The following is a 12,734-nucleotide window of genomic DNA, read 5'->3' on the forward strand; positions in this document are numbered from 1 at the left end:
CCGGATGGATTAGGACGGGTCATGAAATGATGGGGATATTCTATATGCATCTTGTTAAGGTCGGTTACCAGGTGTTCAACATATGAATGATTTTTATCTCTATGCAGTTTGCGAAATGCCTGATATGAGATGTGTTATAAAAATGAAATCTTGTGGTCTATTATTATGATTTGATAATATATAGGTTAAACCTATAACTCACCAACAATTTTGTTGACGTTTTAAGCATGTTTATTCTCAGGTGATTATTAAGAGCTTCCGTTGTTGCATACTAAATTAAGGACAAGATTTGGAGTCCATGCTTGTATAATATTGTTTAAAAACTGCATTCGAATACTTATGTTGATGTGTAATATTATTGTAAACCATTATGTAATGGTCGTGTGAAAAATGCTATATTTTATATTATCATTATTTGATAATCGTCGTAATATTTTAAAGGTTATGGTTTGTTCTAAAATCGAATGCAGTCTTTGAAAAACGTCTCATATAGAGGTCAAAACCTCGCAACGAAATCAATTAATATGGAACGTTTATAATCAATATGAACGGGACATTTCATATATATATATATATATATATATATATATATATATATATATATATATATATATATATATATATATCATACAACTATATCTACTATAATATTCTATATATCATTTCTTCTTTCCATCTTAATAAAAATCGTGAATACAACATTAGTAATATGGTATAATCTTTTGTATAATTGATATGGGAAAATAGAATGGAGATGACATATTTATAGGCTAAAAAAAATAACTTACGTTACTTAGAAGATGAAAGGTTTATATATTTATTAATTACAGTATTAATTACTTGAAATTTATTTATGACATTTGTATTGAATATGTTTTTTTTTTTTTTTTTACTTTTTCACTATAATAAGTTTTAACCTTTTTTACCATCTATTAAATTGCATGGGTAAATTTTATTGAGTTAAACGTATTTAATACATCATACTTATGATTCTAGAACTCAATTACTATAGATATATAGATATAGATAGATTATACATAATACATATGTTTTTTTTTAATTATGAGTATATGATTATATATATTATGCTAGTTAAGTGTATTTCATAAACACTCACTAGACTTTAAGTTGTGAAATTAAATGTACGTATTAGTGTTTGAGTGGATGTATGAATGATCTTGAATGCATAAAACCCTGAAGAAAAATCTAGGATTCGAAATAACAATTTTCTTATAATGCTGGTAATTCTATTAGTAGATTAGAAAATCTAATTGAAAAAATTGGGGTCGTCACAACAGTATCCACCACTAGAAAAGTACGACCCCACAACTCCCTTACCTCATCAACAAGCCCAGAAACCACCAAAGAACCCATAAACCACCAAAGGGTATGGTGGAGATCTACGAACATTCGTTCATCCATGGGAATTTTTGGGTACCTCCTACAGATTTCGTTTTGGGCATCCTGAGCCATTTCAAAATTGGGTTAGATCAGCAGCACCCCTATGCCATAGGCAAGGTAGTCCTTTTCGAGATGTCGTGCAATGCGATAGGCCGTCTACAACTGGAGTATGTGTGTTGTCACTTATACACGCTAACACCACATCACAATTCTTGGTTCTCGTTCATATCTCGTCAAAACTTCACACCAAACGCCCAAAAGTTATGTCGGTAAGTGGATAGAAACATTTTTCTACATCAAGCAATCTGTGGTACCCATAGGCTTTAAGCACACAGTTGTCTGACACGATAAAATGGAGAACAATATCAACGCAACGAAGTCACTTGATGACGATGCAACGAAAACTCTCGCTTTACATTGTGATGCAAATTTGGTGCAAAAACCATACGACAATGTAGTGTTGAGATTGGGAATAATATCTTCACACTGGCCATGGAAGGACAAAAGACCAGCAATCCTTGCTCTCAACGAAAAGGGTAGGACAGACACACAGACCGCACTATTGCGTTTAGTTACATGTTCCTATTGAAACCATATTTTTGCTTATATCTTGCAGAAATGAAGCTAAAGAGTTTGCTCAAGTGTCACGATCCGACTGTTATCACCTTTGCAAAACTGAAGATTGATGAACCCCTAGAACAAGAAGTTAAAGACCCCATTTGTGAAAACGGCGTTGATGCACACCTCAGTGCCGGAGCAACTATGATCCAACCACAAAAAAGAAAGAAAGAATTACCAGCAAAAAATTAACCCGGGAAGAAAAAGAAACCGCAAAACAACACACAAATATCAACAACAACCTTTATCGAAAAAAGTGCCAATTCATCTTATCTCTCCCACCACCAGGTATATTCTGAGCAATAAGAGCAACACAATTATGTACTTGTGCCTGACTGACATAAGTTTGATTGCAGAAAATCCCCCACTAGAAAATGACGATACGCAATCTTCCAAGACGTGCACACCAACCAGACTTAAACAATCAACTTAGATCCTAAAGAAACTCCAAGGCAAAACTCCCTACGACTTGATATGACGTCGTTTGCCTGTAGCCGCCGCAAATCAACAATATACTTTCTTACAACAACTCATGTCATCCGGTTTTCAGCAGTAATAATTACATAATTTAAACTTTGAAATTCACTTACAACAATAATTACATAATTAGTGAACTTGACATGGTTAAAAAATAACTCTTGTTAATGGTTAAATTTATTTAATGTGTAGTGCATAATAGCTTTCTAAAAAAATGTGTATATTGTATATATAATTGCTTGCCCGGTTTGCTGTGTGGGATAGAATCTATTAATCATATCTTGTTTTTGTGTGAAGTGGCTCATTAAATATGGAATCGGGTTAGCATTCGCATTCCAATCATAAATTCATGGACATTAATTTTCCTCATCTTGGTTCGTGAAATGAATGAATTGCATGAATTTATGATTGGAATGCGCACTCTTCGAGATTCAAAGTTGAAGCTCTTCATGATTATTGTTGTGTCTACATGGATGCTTTTAAAATTCAGGAGCTGTGAAGTATTTCAATCCCATCGATTAAGAAATTTTTAATTTTCGATGTTAATTTTAATGTTTATTTCTTTTTCTTTTTTTGAAAGGCAAGAAGTTTTATAAAAATAAAAAGAACACGAAACAAACTAACAAGGAGCTAGGCAAGACACGAGGCTACAAGCGACCGCACCAAAAAAATTCATAGACACGAGGCTACAAGCGACCGCACCAAAGAAACTCACAAACAACTAACAACACTAATCTATAGGAAACACACAATCACGAGGATGATAAAAGAACACGACATGACAGCTAATTAGACTATGATTCCGAATCTGATGACGCACAGGAAGAGCAACCTGAGCAGCAATCAATACCCTCTTCCGAGTCTTTCATCACGTTCTCGATAAGATATCTATCTTGCCATCGAAATTTATCCCGAAGTCGATTGCGTTTCATATTTCTCCTATCCCACACTTGTTTAATGAAATGACTTTTAATCAAAGGAAGAGCTTTTTTCCCCTTAACACGAAAACGAGCTACCGCGGTATATGTTAAACAAGGGGACACGTCATGTAAATCATAGCAATCTCTTCCGATTGGGCTAGGGTCACCCACATCACGTTCGTTTGAACCCAGGCCCATCCCATTTGGAGCTTGTTTGACCATTTCAGAATTTTGGTCTGGCCCAATGGAGAGCTCCGGCCCAGATTGGTTTAGAAATTGAAAACTGTTTTTCTCGAGACCCGCACATCCCACATTGGAAGCCACATCAGAGTACCCATCATTCGACAACAGATCGACATCAGACTTGAGATCCGGAGTAGATATCGTTGATGAAGGGTCATCTGGCGACGGACCCACGTTTTCATAACATTCCTCCGGCAACAGATCGTCGTCAATCTTGGAATCCGGATTGGATGACGTTTTCATAATGTTTATTTCTTTTAAATTATATATAGAGGTAAATCTATGTTTGTGAGCTTCTTGGCCAATTAATTCGTTGTAATTGATTGGTTTTCATTTTATATCAGTTTGCTAGAGAAGTGTTTTAAATAAATTTGGTGTTACAACACCTCAAGTATATAATTAATTGTACATATTTTGTAAATTTGTTTCTTGAATAGTGTTTCTATGAAATTTAATTTTGCTAGTTTTCAGATTTAATCAAAATTGAACAAAGATAAAATCAAATGACCAAACCATTAAATGATAAGGTAAATCGATTCGAACTCGAAGACACCTAATTGAGACTGAAATCACTAATATAAGGCGACTTGTATGTATGCACGCAGCCCAACCTAACCTAATCCTTATGGGCCTCTTCCATATCATAAATTCTTTCAAACCTGTCAAAATTATTTCACAAAATTTTAGAATGATGAAACATATATGGACTAAAATTAATTCTCTCTTAAAAATGTCATCTACTTTGCTTGAATCACCAATATTATCGTTGAACCTTTTAATTTACACATATCAAAACCTTGCACAATAGCAATCTCTACAAATTGATGTACATGATTCATGCATTTTGCTTACTTTTTTCTAATAAATGATTGAACTTTTGGTATCCGTAGTCCATTTTCGTTGTCCATTTTAAAGTCGAAAATGGACCTTGAAATTGATCAAAGTGGGGTGTCGTTCGGTTTTCATTTCAGTGTCCATTTCAGGGTCGAATATGACGTATACCAATAATAAAATTGAATAATGTAAAAAGAAAAAAAAAACACAAACTCACCGTCGAGGTAGCGACGGTGGTCACGAAGTCGGGGCGATTCCCTTTAGTTCTGTGTCTAGTTCTGCGTCGGTAATGGACGGTGCGAAAGAAGCCAAACACCGAGAGCTCTAATATCCTAATAGGTTGATGTCACATAGAGGTAACTAGCAACAATAAATATGAGGCATGACAATGGTGGAAATTGACGTAAATACCCTTAAAAAGTTGAGAAATGACAAATGAATCCAATGGAAATAGTGATCATAGGGTGGTAGTAGTAAGTTTGTGTATTCTTTTTTCCTAATAAACGATTGAACTTTTGGGTTCGTCAGAGCATAAGGTGTCTGTAGTCCATTTTAAAGTCGAAAATGGACCTTGAAATTGATCAAAGTGGGGTGTCGTTCGGTTTTCATTTCAGTGTCCATTTCAGAGTCGAATATGACGTGTACCAATAATAAAATTGAATAATGTAAAAAGAAAGAAAAAACACAAACTCACCGTCGAGGTAGCGACGGTGGTCACGAAGTCGGGGCGATTCCCTTTAGTTCTTAGTTCTGCGTCGGTAACGGACGGTGCGAAAGAAGCCAAACACCGAGAGCTCTAATATCCTAATAGGTTGATGTCACATAGATGTAACTAGCAACAATGGATTTGAGGCATGACAATGGTGGAAATTGACGTAAATACCCTTAAAAGTTGAGGAATGGCAAATGAATCCAATGAAAATAGTGATCATAGGGTCGTAGTAGTAAGTTTGTGTATTAGTATATAGAGATAATGATTCAAATATTAAAAAATAACCAAAAAATGATGTTGGAGTAAGAAATAGACACATGTAATAGATAAAAGTTATTAATGGTAGTAGGTGGGTTGGGTATTTACATGATGATATGGGCTGGAACCTGGAACTTTTGGGTGTCATTTTATAAGTTTTTTTTTTTACAAATATTATCATCAAAATCATTATTATCAGTATTACTATTACTATACTATGCTTTTCTGTCCTCCTTCTCCACTATATATATCCTTCCTAGCATAACTGTGTGTATATATTAATTAACTATAATAATATATAAAAGAAAAAGAATAGAAGATTAGTTATTTAGGTGTTGGTTTGAGTCCAGGGGCAGGGGTGTATAGTATTGATAATAAGATGAAAGTTAAAGAAGTTGTTGATAGGAGAGTGAAAGTTGCAGAGTTAATATTGAGGAGTTTAATTTGTGGTTTGAGTCTGGTTGCAGCTCTTCTTGTGGCTACTGATACTCAAGTTCAAGAAATCTTTACAATTCAGAAGAAAGCCAAATTCACAGATATGAAAGCTTTTGTGTATGTAATTAATCATTCACTTTATCTTTTTATTAATTAATCCTCTTGTTCTGATTGATCAGTCTAATTTAATTAAAGAAAATGCAGGTTTTTGGTGGTAGCTAATGGGATAGCTGCAGCTTATTCACTGGTACAGGTATTGAGGTGTGTAGTGAGTATGGTTAGAGGAAATTTTCTCTTCAACAAACCATTGACATGGCTTATTTTCTCTGGTGATCAGGTATACTTTGTTTTTTTATATAATCTCTGGATAGAAATAAGATTAAGAAAATAAAAAAAATTACATTATTAGTGAGTCAGTTCATCACAGGAGCCAATAGAACAGATTTCTTGTATGATGTTGACGAAAGTAAAATCTATCTCCAACTTATTTTTGATGTTAGTCATCTCCGTATTTGAAGTTCTATTCCATGTGCCAAACACCTAACTCTGTTATGTATTCATTGTCATCATTTATTGTAAAATTTATGTTTTCTCTTCTTTGATATCAGCTTGTCCACATGTCACTTTACCCTTTGAGTCTTTGACCAAGGATTCATCTTAAATGCAAAATTCAGACAGTATTTTTTTTGTATTATAGTACAACTCAATTATACTATGTATATATACATCTACATATGCATAGACACATTAACTAGTAGTAATATACATTCTTATCTTTTTTTTTTTTTGTAAAGGCAAGGACCCTAAAAGACTGAACATTGAACTTATCACAATATTCATTCAGTTACCACCTACACTCACATGCAAGTGTCTAAATCACTAAGTGTTGAAGTACAAGCTATGAACATTGATAAACTCACATAAACCAATTCATAAACCTATATAATTGAATTAAGTAAATAGATAATCACAACAATGGATCTATCGGAAGAACACAATTAATCAAGCATAATAACCTCAATAATCAAAATATAGAAAAATGCCAAATCATGTCTTGTATTAAAATGAACACACACAAAAATTAGCCAATCATAATTAAAGATGAAACAATCAAGCAATTAAAAGTAATAAAATTCATAGTGATCTCACAAAAACTAATGAAAGTTAAATTACCAATAATGCCAGATGATCCAATCTTCAGTCTTGATGATAAGTTCTTGAAAAGCAATTGAAAAAGTCGTAACCTTTGGTCTTGAATCCGTATATGTTTAACTGGCAAAAATCCCCCACTATTTATAGATTTTCCGTAACTTGTAGCCTAAGTCAGGGGTCGATGCGCCGCATCCTTTAGGCGGTTAGGAGGGATGCGCTGTATCTGTTGAAGATGCGCTGCATCTTAGATCATCTGTCTTAAAGTTGATCTCTGTACGTGTATGGATGTGTCACATCTTATAGGAATGCGCCGCATCTCGCTCTGATCTTCATAATTTCTTTCGTCTGAACACTTTTGAGCTGAAATCTTTGATGATGATAACCATAATGCTTTCTTTTAACGTTCTTTGCTCGAAAACGACTTCTTGCACAAATAAATATGTCTTCAAATTCCTTGTGAAATGAAACAAATTAGGAACCGGTAATGTGAAAATTTTGTTATAAAAAGCACGTTATCAATCCGTTTTATTGTTAAATCTGCAGCTTATAGCTTACATTGTTGTGGCCGCGATCGGAGCTGCAGCTCAATCGGCCGTATTTTCCAAAGTTGGAGAACCAGAACTTCAATGGATGAAGGTATGTGATATGTATGAAAAATTCTGCAATCAAGTTGGAAAAGGAATAGCGACTTCATTGATTGCTTGTGCTAGCATGGTCATTGTCTCCAGTATATCCGCTTTTAGTCTCTTTCGTTTGTATGGCGGAAATAAAGGAAGCAAGACAAGTACCCAATGGTGAAACTGGTGTCAACAAAATGAGTGTTTTCTTTTGGCTTTTAGGTGCTCTGTTCTTTTTAGTTATGACCATATTAGTTTTCCTTACACTTCAAGGTATGTCATGTCAATGTTTGTATGTTTTTATATTTTGGTTTGAAAGTACTAATAGATAGAGGGATCTTTCTGTTTCCATTGTTTTTGTTGAGCCTATGTAAACAATATGTTATGAGGTTATACTGCAATTGTATTGCTTTTGCGATGAAAGTAAGTAGTGCTTAGAGTGGTTAGTTGGTCACTATGCTAAAAAAAAAAACTTAAGTTTTAGATGCCACTTCAGCACCAAATCACCCAGAACTCACTCATTGATACTTAATCCAATATCGCTCCCTATTATAACTTATTTATTATCAATAGACCACATAGTTTATAGGTACAGAAAACAAAAAGCAAATAAAAAATGAGAACGGCCTCATGGAGAGAATGAGACCATCATATATGTTAGGGCTTAAGGGTGTTCACAACAGGATATTGAAAAGTTCGACAAGTTGTACATATCTACAAATTTCGGATATCCGATTTTTTGGATCATTCAGGTTATGGATTCGGATTCTGATATCTGAACACCCCTACATACCACCACAAGAACTTTAAGGTGCTTATGGTAACATTTGAGAACTTAATGAGAAAATGTAAGAACATCTTACCACACAAAAGTGATCATTTTTGGTCAAAGGTTACCTATGGAATCTGCTGGCCGAAACTCTCAAATGTACAAGTGTGGAGAATAATGAAAAACCATGCCCTTTTGATTGCAACCAATATATCATTTTCCAGTTTACAATATGTAACAAGATTTACAACCCCATACGACAGCAGTTCATTTAATTAAGGGATAATATATTAAGAGTAAATAGGTCACTCAAGTTTATCGTTTAATGTTTGTAGGTCCAACCATATTAAAAATGATTTTGCATGTCACACAAGTTTATCTTTTCTTATTTATCTTATTTATAGGTCACACATTTAAAATGTGATTTAAGTTCATGTGTCGTTTCATACATAACAAATCTAAAATCTCAATAAAAAAAATCAAGTAATAACACAAATAAGTGAAATAACCAAGTTTTTCTTATATAACGATTAGTTGTTACCAAATACAAAAGTATTTGCGTTTTTTATAATCTTTTCAAAGAGTTTTTAGTCGGATTTGGTATATATATGTAACAATTTACGAACTTAGATATCCTACAAAATCATTTTCAAATAAGAGTGGCCGACAAACACGTAAATGTAAACTTGAGTGAGCTACAAAATCATTTTTAAATATGAGTGGCCTAGAACACAAAACAATATTCGTCTCCCGATATGTGATCCCTAACATTAAAAACAAAAAGCTTTTATTTTATAGTATTATGATGGAACATGACAGACACTCATAAAGAGTGACTGATTTTTACAATTTGAGACGAACATTGATCTCAAATTCCATAAACAAAAGGAAAAAAGAAAAAAAAAGAAGCTTGATTACACTGGAAACTCGTTCTCGAATAGGTCTAGTAGTGAATATGGTTGCCATATGTGTATTTGTTTTCACCTGATCTGCAACCGAAACTATTGCCCAAGTAGCCATGTTTTTTGTCTGTTGAACCTTCTGATAGCTTTTCACCATTAAATCCAAAGTCAATCTCACGAGACCTTGCATTATTGTATGGTGGAGAATGGTATTCCATGGCTTCAAACTCCTACATAATGATTCATTCAAGTTGTCTGTTTTGAGAGCATGAATAAAAAAAAAAAAAAAAAATAGAATGATAGGTCTTCATCTGAAAAACTGGTTTAAGTTGCTTACCTTAGACTTAGACTTGATATAAGGTGTTAAACAAGGATTTAAATCGTTTAAGAACATGTCATCTGGGCTTCCAGGAGTTGATCGATCCCCCGAGCTGAAATCCTGAAATGCCTAAACTTCAATCATTTGAAACATGTTATGTAATATTTATATAATCGCTCTGTAACACGCTTACCAGAGAATTTGTTGCCTCTTCTTGCTCATATGTTGGTGTCCTTTGAGAAGACTTCACAAGATTATCATAGGATCCCATGACTGAATACTTGTCGGCTTTCACCTGTCACAACACAGTTAACATAGACATGTTGATCCTTCTAAAATATATTTTCATACCAATTGAAGTTCTGATTGCAAAGTGCTAACTCCAGATTTATATTTGCGACGCCATTAACCGGATAATACTGGTTCTTTATTGGCCAAAAGAACAATATTCAAATGCATTTAAGATAATTTCATGGATGGAACTACAAAGTTCTCCCCAAAAAAGCTTTAATAAAAATTGTTTTTAGTGTAACTTTAGCAAAATTATTGTCAGCATGGGTTTTAAGAGGTGAAAATGAGATTATGATTTAGGTAGTTACCTCTGCAAGATCCTCTGCAAGGCACTGAAGTTGGTCAGTAAGAGAAGTAACCTGCCTCTGTAAGGTAGGGATGATTTGTTTTGCCTCTTTTAGTTCATAATTCTGTTTTTCTAAAAGCCCTTGGGATTGTGTACTCATAACATCTGGGAACAAAATCGCACTCTTCAATTCCTTTATTTCTTCCCTTTGTTTCAAGCACAAATCTTTCAGCTTATCAATCTGCAACAAGTGATAATAATTGTGACTTTATAATAATATGATTCACATACTACCTTTTATTGTGTATTAAAACAACTTTGTAACAACTTTATAAGCTTAAAGATAACATCGATGATTTGGATTATGAGATAACATCGATGATTTGGATTATGGGGAAGCTATTCAAAATTTATTCTTGGGAGGTTTAGAAGACAAGATAGGTGGTTCAACGGAAGCGGTTAAAAAAGGCGGATCATTGGCAAACGGGAATGGTAAATGTCCAAGGAGGTGTTCGCGGCTTTTGACAAGTTGATGACGAGTATGGCCGGGGAGAGCGAACCGGTTAATGTTTCTCTTATTAATCCTCGAGAAATCCCTAGTACGTCGCTAAATAATAAAAATCAACAAAAGAGGAAGAAAAAATTGGTTCAAGGCACAGACATGGAAGAATTCGGAGTTTTCATCAAAGACATTTGAGTTCGTGATCTCGGTATCGTGTTTACTAGTGTCTTTTTTGGCTTTGACATTGATGTCATTGTTAGGATTGTGGTATGCTTGTTTCATATCCGGTTTGTAGTTTATTCCATTTCATTTCGGTTTTTGTCTAGGTTTGGTCAAGATGAGGCTTGGTATAGAAAGTACGTATGTTTGCCACTTTCTAGGTACGAGCCTCATCGAAGTTCTCTCTCGTTGTACCCTTTGTTAAAGATGTTTTCTATTCGAAAACGTTTTCCGTATTTATAAAAGTTATCATTTTGTCGCCAAAAAAAAAATAAAAGCAAAGAAATAGACGTAATAGGATGTATCGTATTCGTAATTACTTAACCAAACCTTGTTAGAGTAAATGGTCCAGTGATTCCATTATTTTTTACTAAATAACGAACAAAAAATGGCCATAGTTCCCAATTCTTGATTACATCCTCCATAATTTGTAACAAATTAAATAAGAGACATCAACTACTGATGATTGACACATTTGTAGAAGTTCATCATTAATAGAGTATGGTGCTTTAACAATACAAATGCTGAAGTACCAAAGCATCTGATTAGCACCATAACAATACAGGTGACTCTTATATTAGCATAGACAATAGCTAGAAAAACTAGTAAAGTAATTAAATCACAATTAGCCACGAGATTTCAAATATAATTGTGGCACCTCAACTCAGCCATGAGAATTCGAATATTCTCATATTAAACCTAAAACCAAGCAAACAAACAAGCATATATACTACTAAGTCAGACAATGGGCTCAAATAACAAACAAACATGAAAATACATTTGTATTGATTTCGGATGATACATAAGTACATAACTAACAACTAACACGGAGAATGGGCACAAATAACACTTTATAGATGAAACACAAGCATTAATGAAAAAAAATATGAAAAAGGAAGATTGAAGTACCTCGGCGTTTTTGTTATAAAGCATCAACTTAAGATCGGTAATCTCAATCTGCTGTTCCTTATTCTGACATAACAGCTCCCTTTCACTTCTCAGTACCATCCCCAAACTTCGAGTATTCGCATTGACTTCAGTTAACAATAATTTATCCTTCTTATTCTTATTCTCAATGCTGTTTTTCCCTTTACTACTACTATTACCCCCAAATAATAGCTTGTTATGTAATAAACCCCCAAAACCATTACCATTTGTTCTTGTTGTACGGCTGCTAGTCTTATTTTTTAAATCATCAACAATTGTATCTGTAGCTATAACGAGGTCCACCGATGGTTTTGGCTTCTTCTTCTCCATGATAAACTTTTTAATCAAACCACTCAAATTACCTTGATTGTTTTTGGTAGGTTTGGATTTAGAAACAATTGCAGCAGGTGACGGAGATTGCCGGCGATTTGTTGTTTGATTGATGCTGATTATTGAGGATGGATCTGAACATCGATTGTTATTGTAACGATCACCTGATGATGATGATGTTGATGCTGATCTACTATTACTGATACTTGTCTTCTTAATGGTAAACGATGACATGATGACTTTTATTCTTCTTACAGTAGTAAAATTTTGTGTGTGTTTGTGTGTGTGTGTGTGTTTAACGTTCCAGAAACTGAAAACTGGAATAAAGTAATGGAGTAGAGTAATTGAATTAAGGGAAAATGATGATGAAGATGAAGATGATGAAAGGAATTTTGAAAAACTGGATGAAGAGATTTTGGGGGCGGTGTCTGTCTTAATTCAAAATTATTTAATTTAACACGGGAGGCGCGGGATTTATCCCTTACTCATCTCCAGTTTGAAATCAGTTTATTTATTTATTTA

General features: G+C 33.9%; 2 protein-coding genes across 2 annotated transcripts; one reads left to right on the forward strand and one right to left on the reverse strand.

Annotated features, from left to right (window-relative positions):
- Positions 1 to 5,662: 5,662 nt before the first annotated feature.
- LOC139855576 (CASP-like protein 2B1) lies at positions 5,663 to 8,061 on the forward strand. Its single transcript, XM_071844815.1, has 3 exons — positions 5,663 to 6,015; positions 6,103 to 6,235; positions 7,594 to 8,061. Exons 1-3 carry the CDS (start codon positions 5,843 to 5,845, stop codon positions 7,846 to 7,848), a joined length of 561 nt encoding a protein of 186 aa, XP_071700916.1. The 5' UTR covers positions 5,663 to 5,842; the 3' UTR covers positions 7,849 to 8,061.
- A 1,318-nt stretch (positions 8,062 to 9,379) lies between these two features.
- On the reverse strand, positions 9,380 to 12,446 carry LOC139854546 (uncharacterized). The gene is made up of 5 exons (XM_071843846.1): positions 11,865 to 12,446; positions 10,257 to 10,475; positions 9,851 to 9,952; positions 9,676 to 9,777; positions 9,380 to 9,568 (listed from the first exon to the last, which is right to left on the reverse strand). Exons 1-5 carry the CDS (start codon positions 12,444 to 12,446, stop codon positions 9,380 to 9,382), a joined length of 1,194 nt encoding a protein of 397 aa, XP_071699947.1.
- Positions 12,447 to 12,734: the final 288 nt, after the last annotated feature.

Source organism: Rutidosis leptorrhynchoides, chromosome 6 (assembly GCF_046630445.1).
Source record: "Rutidosis leptorrhynchoides isolate AG116_Rl617_1_P2 chromosome 6, CSIRO_AGI_Rlap_v1, whole genome shotgun sequence".
Classification (NCBI taxonomy): Eukaryota; Viridiplantae; Streptophyta; class Magnoliopsida; order Asterales; family Asteraceae; genus Rutidosis; species Rutidosis leptorrhynchoides.

Coding starts and splice junctions, on each gene's coding strand:
- LOC139855576 (XM_071844815.1), top strand. CDS start 5,843: ATGAAAGTTAAAGAAGTTGTTGATAGGAGAGTGAAAGTTGCAGAGTTA. Junction 6,016..6,102: donor ACAGATATGAAAGCTTTTGT/GTATGTAATTAA, acceptor AAGAAAATGCAG/GTTTTTGGTGGTAGCTAATG. Junction 6,236..7,593: donor TTATTTTCTCTGGTGATCAG/GTATACTTTGTT, acceptor TTAAATCTGCAG/CTTATAGCTTACATTGTTGT.
- LOC139854546 (XM_071843846.1), bottom strand. CDS start 12,446: ATGTCATCGTTTACCATTAAGAAGACAAGTATCAGTAATAGTAGATCA. Junction 10,476..11,864: donor TTTATAACAAAAACGCCGAG/GTACTTCAATCT, acceptor CACTTGTTGCAG/ATTGATAAGCTGAAAGATTT. Junction 9,569..9,675: donor ATATCAAGTCTAAGTCTAAG/GTAAGCAACTTA, acceptor ATCATTATGTAG/GAGTTTGAAGCCATGGAATA.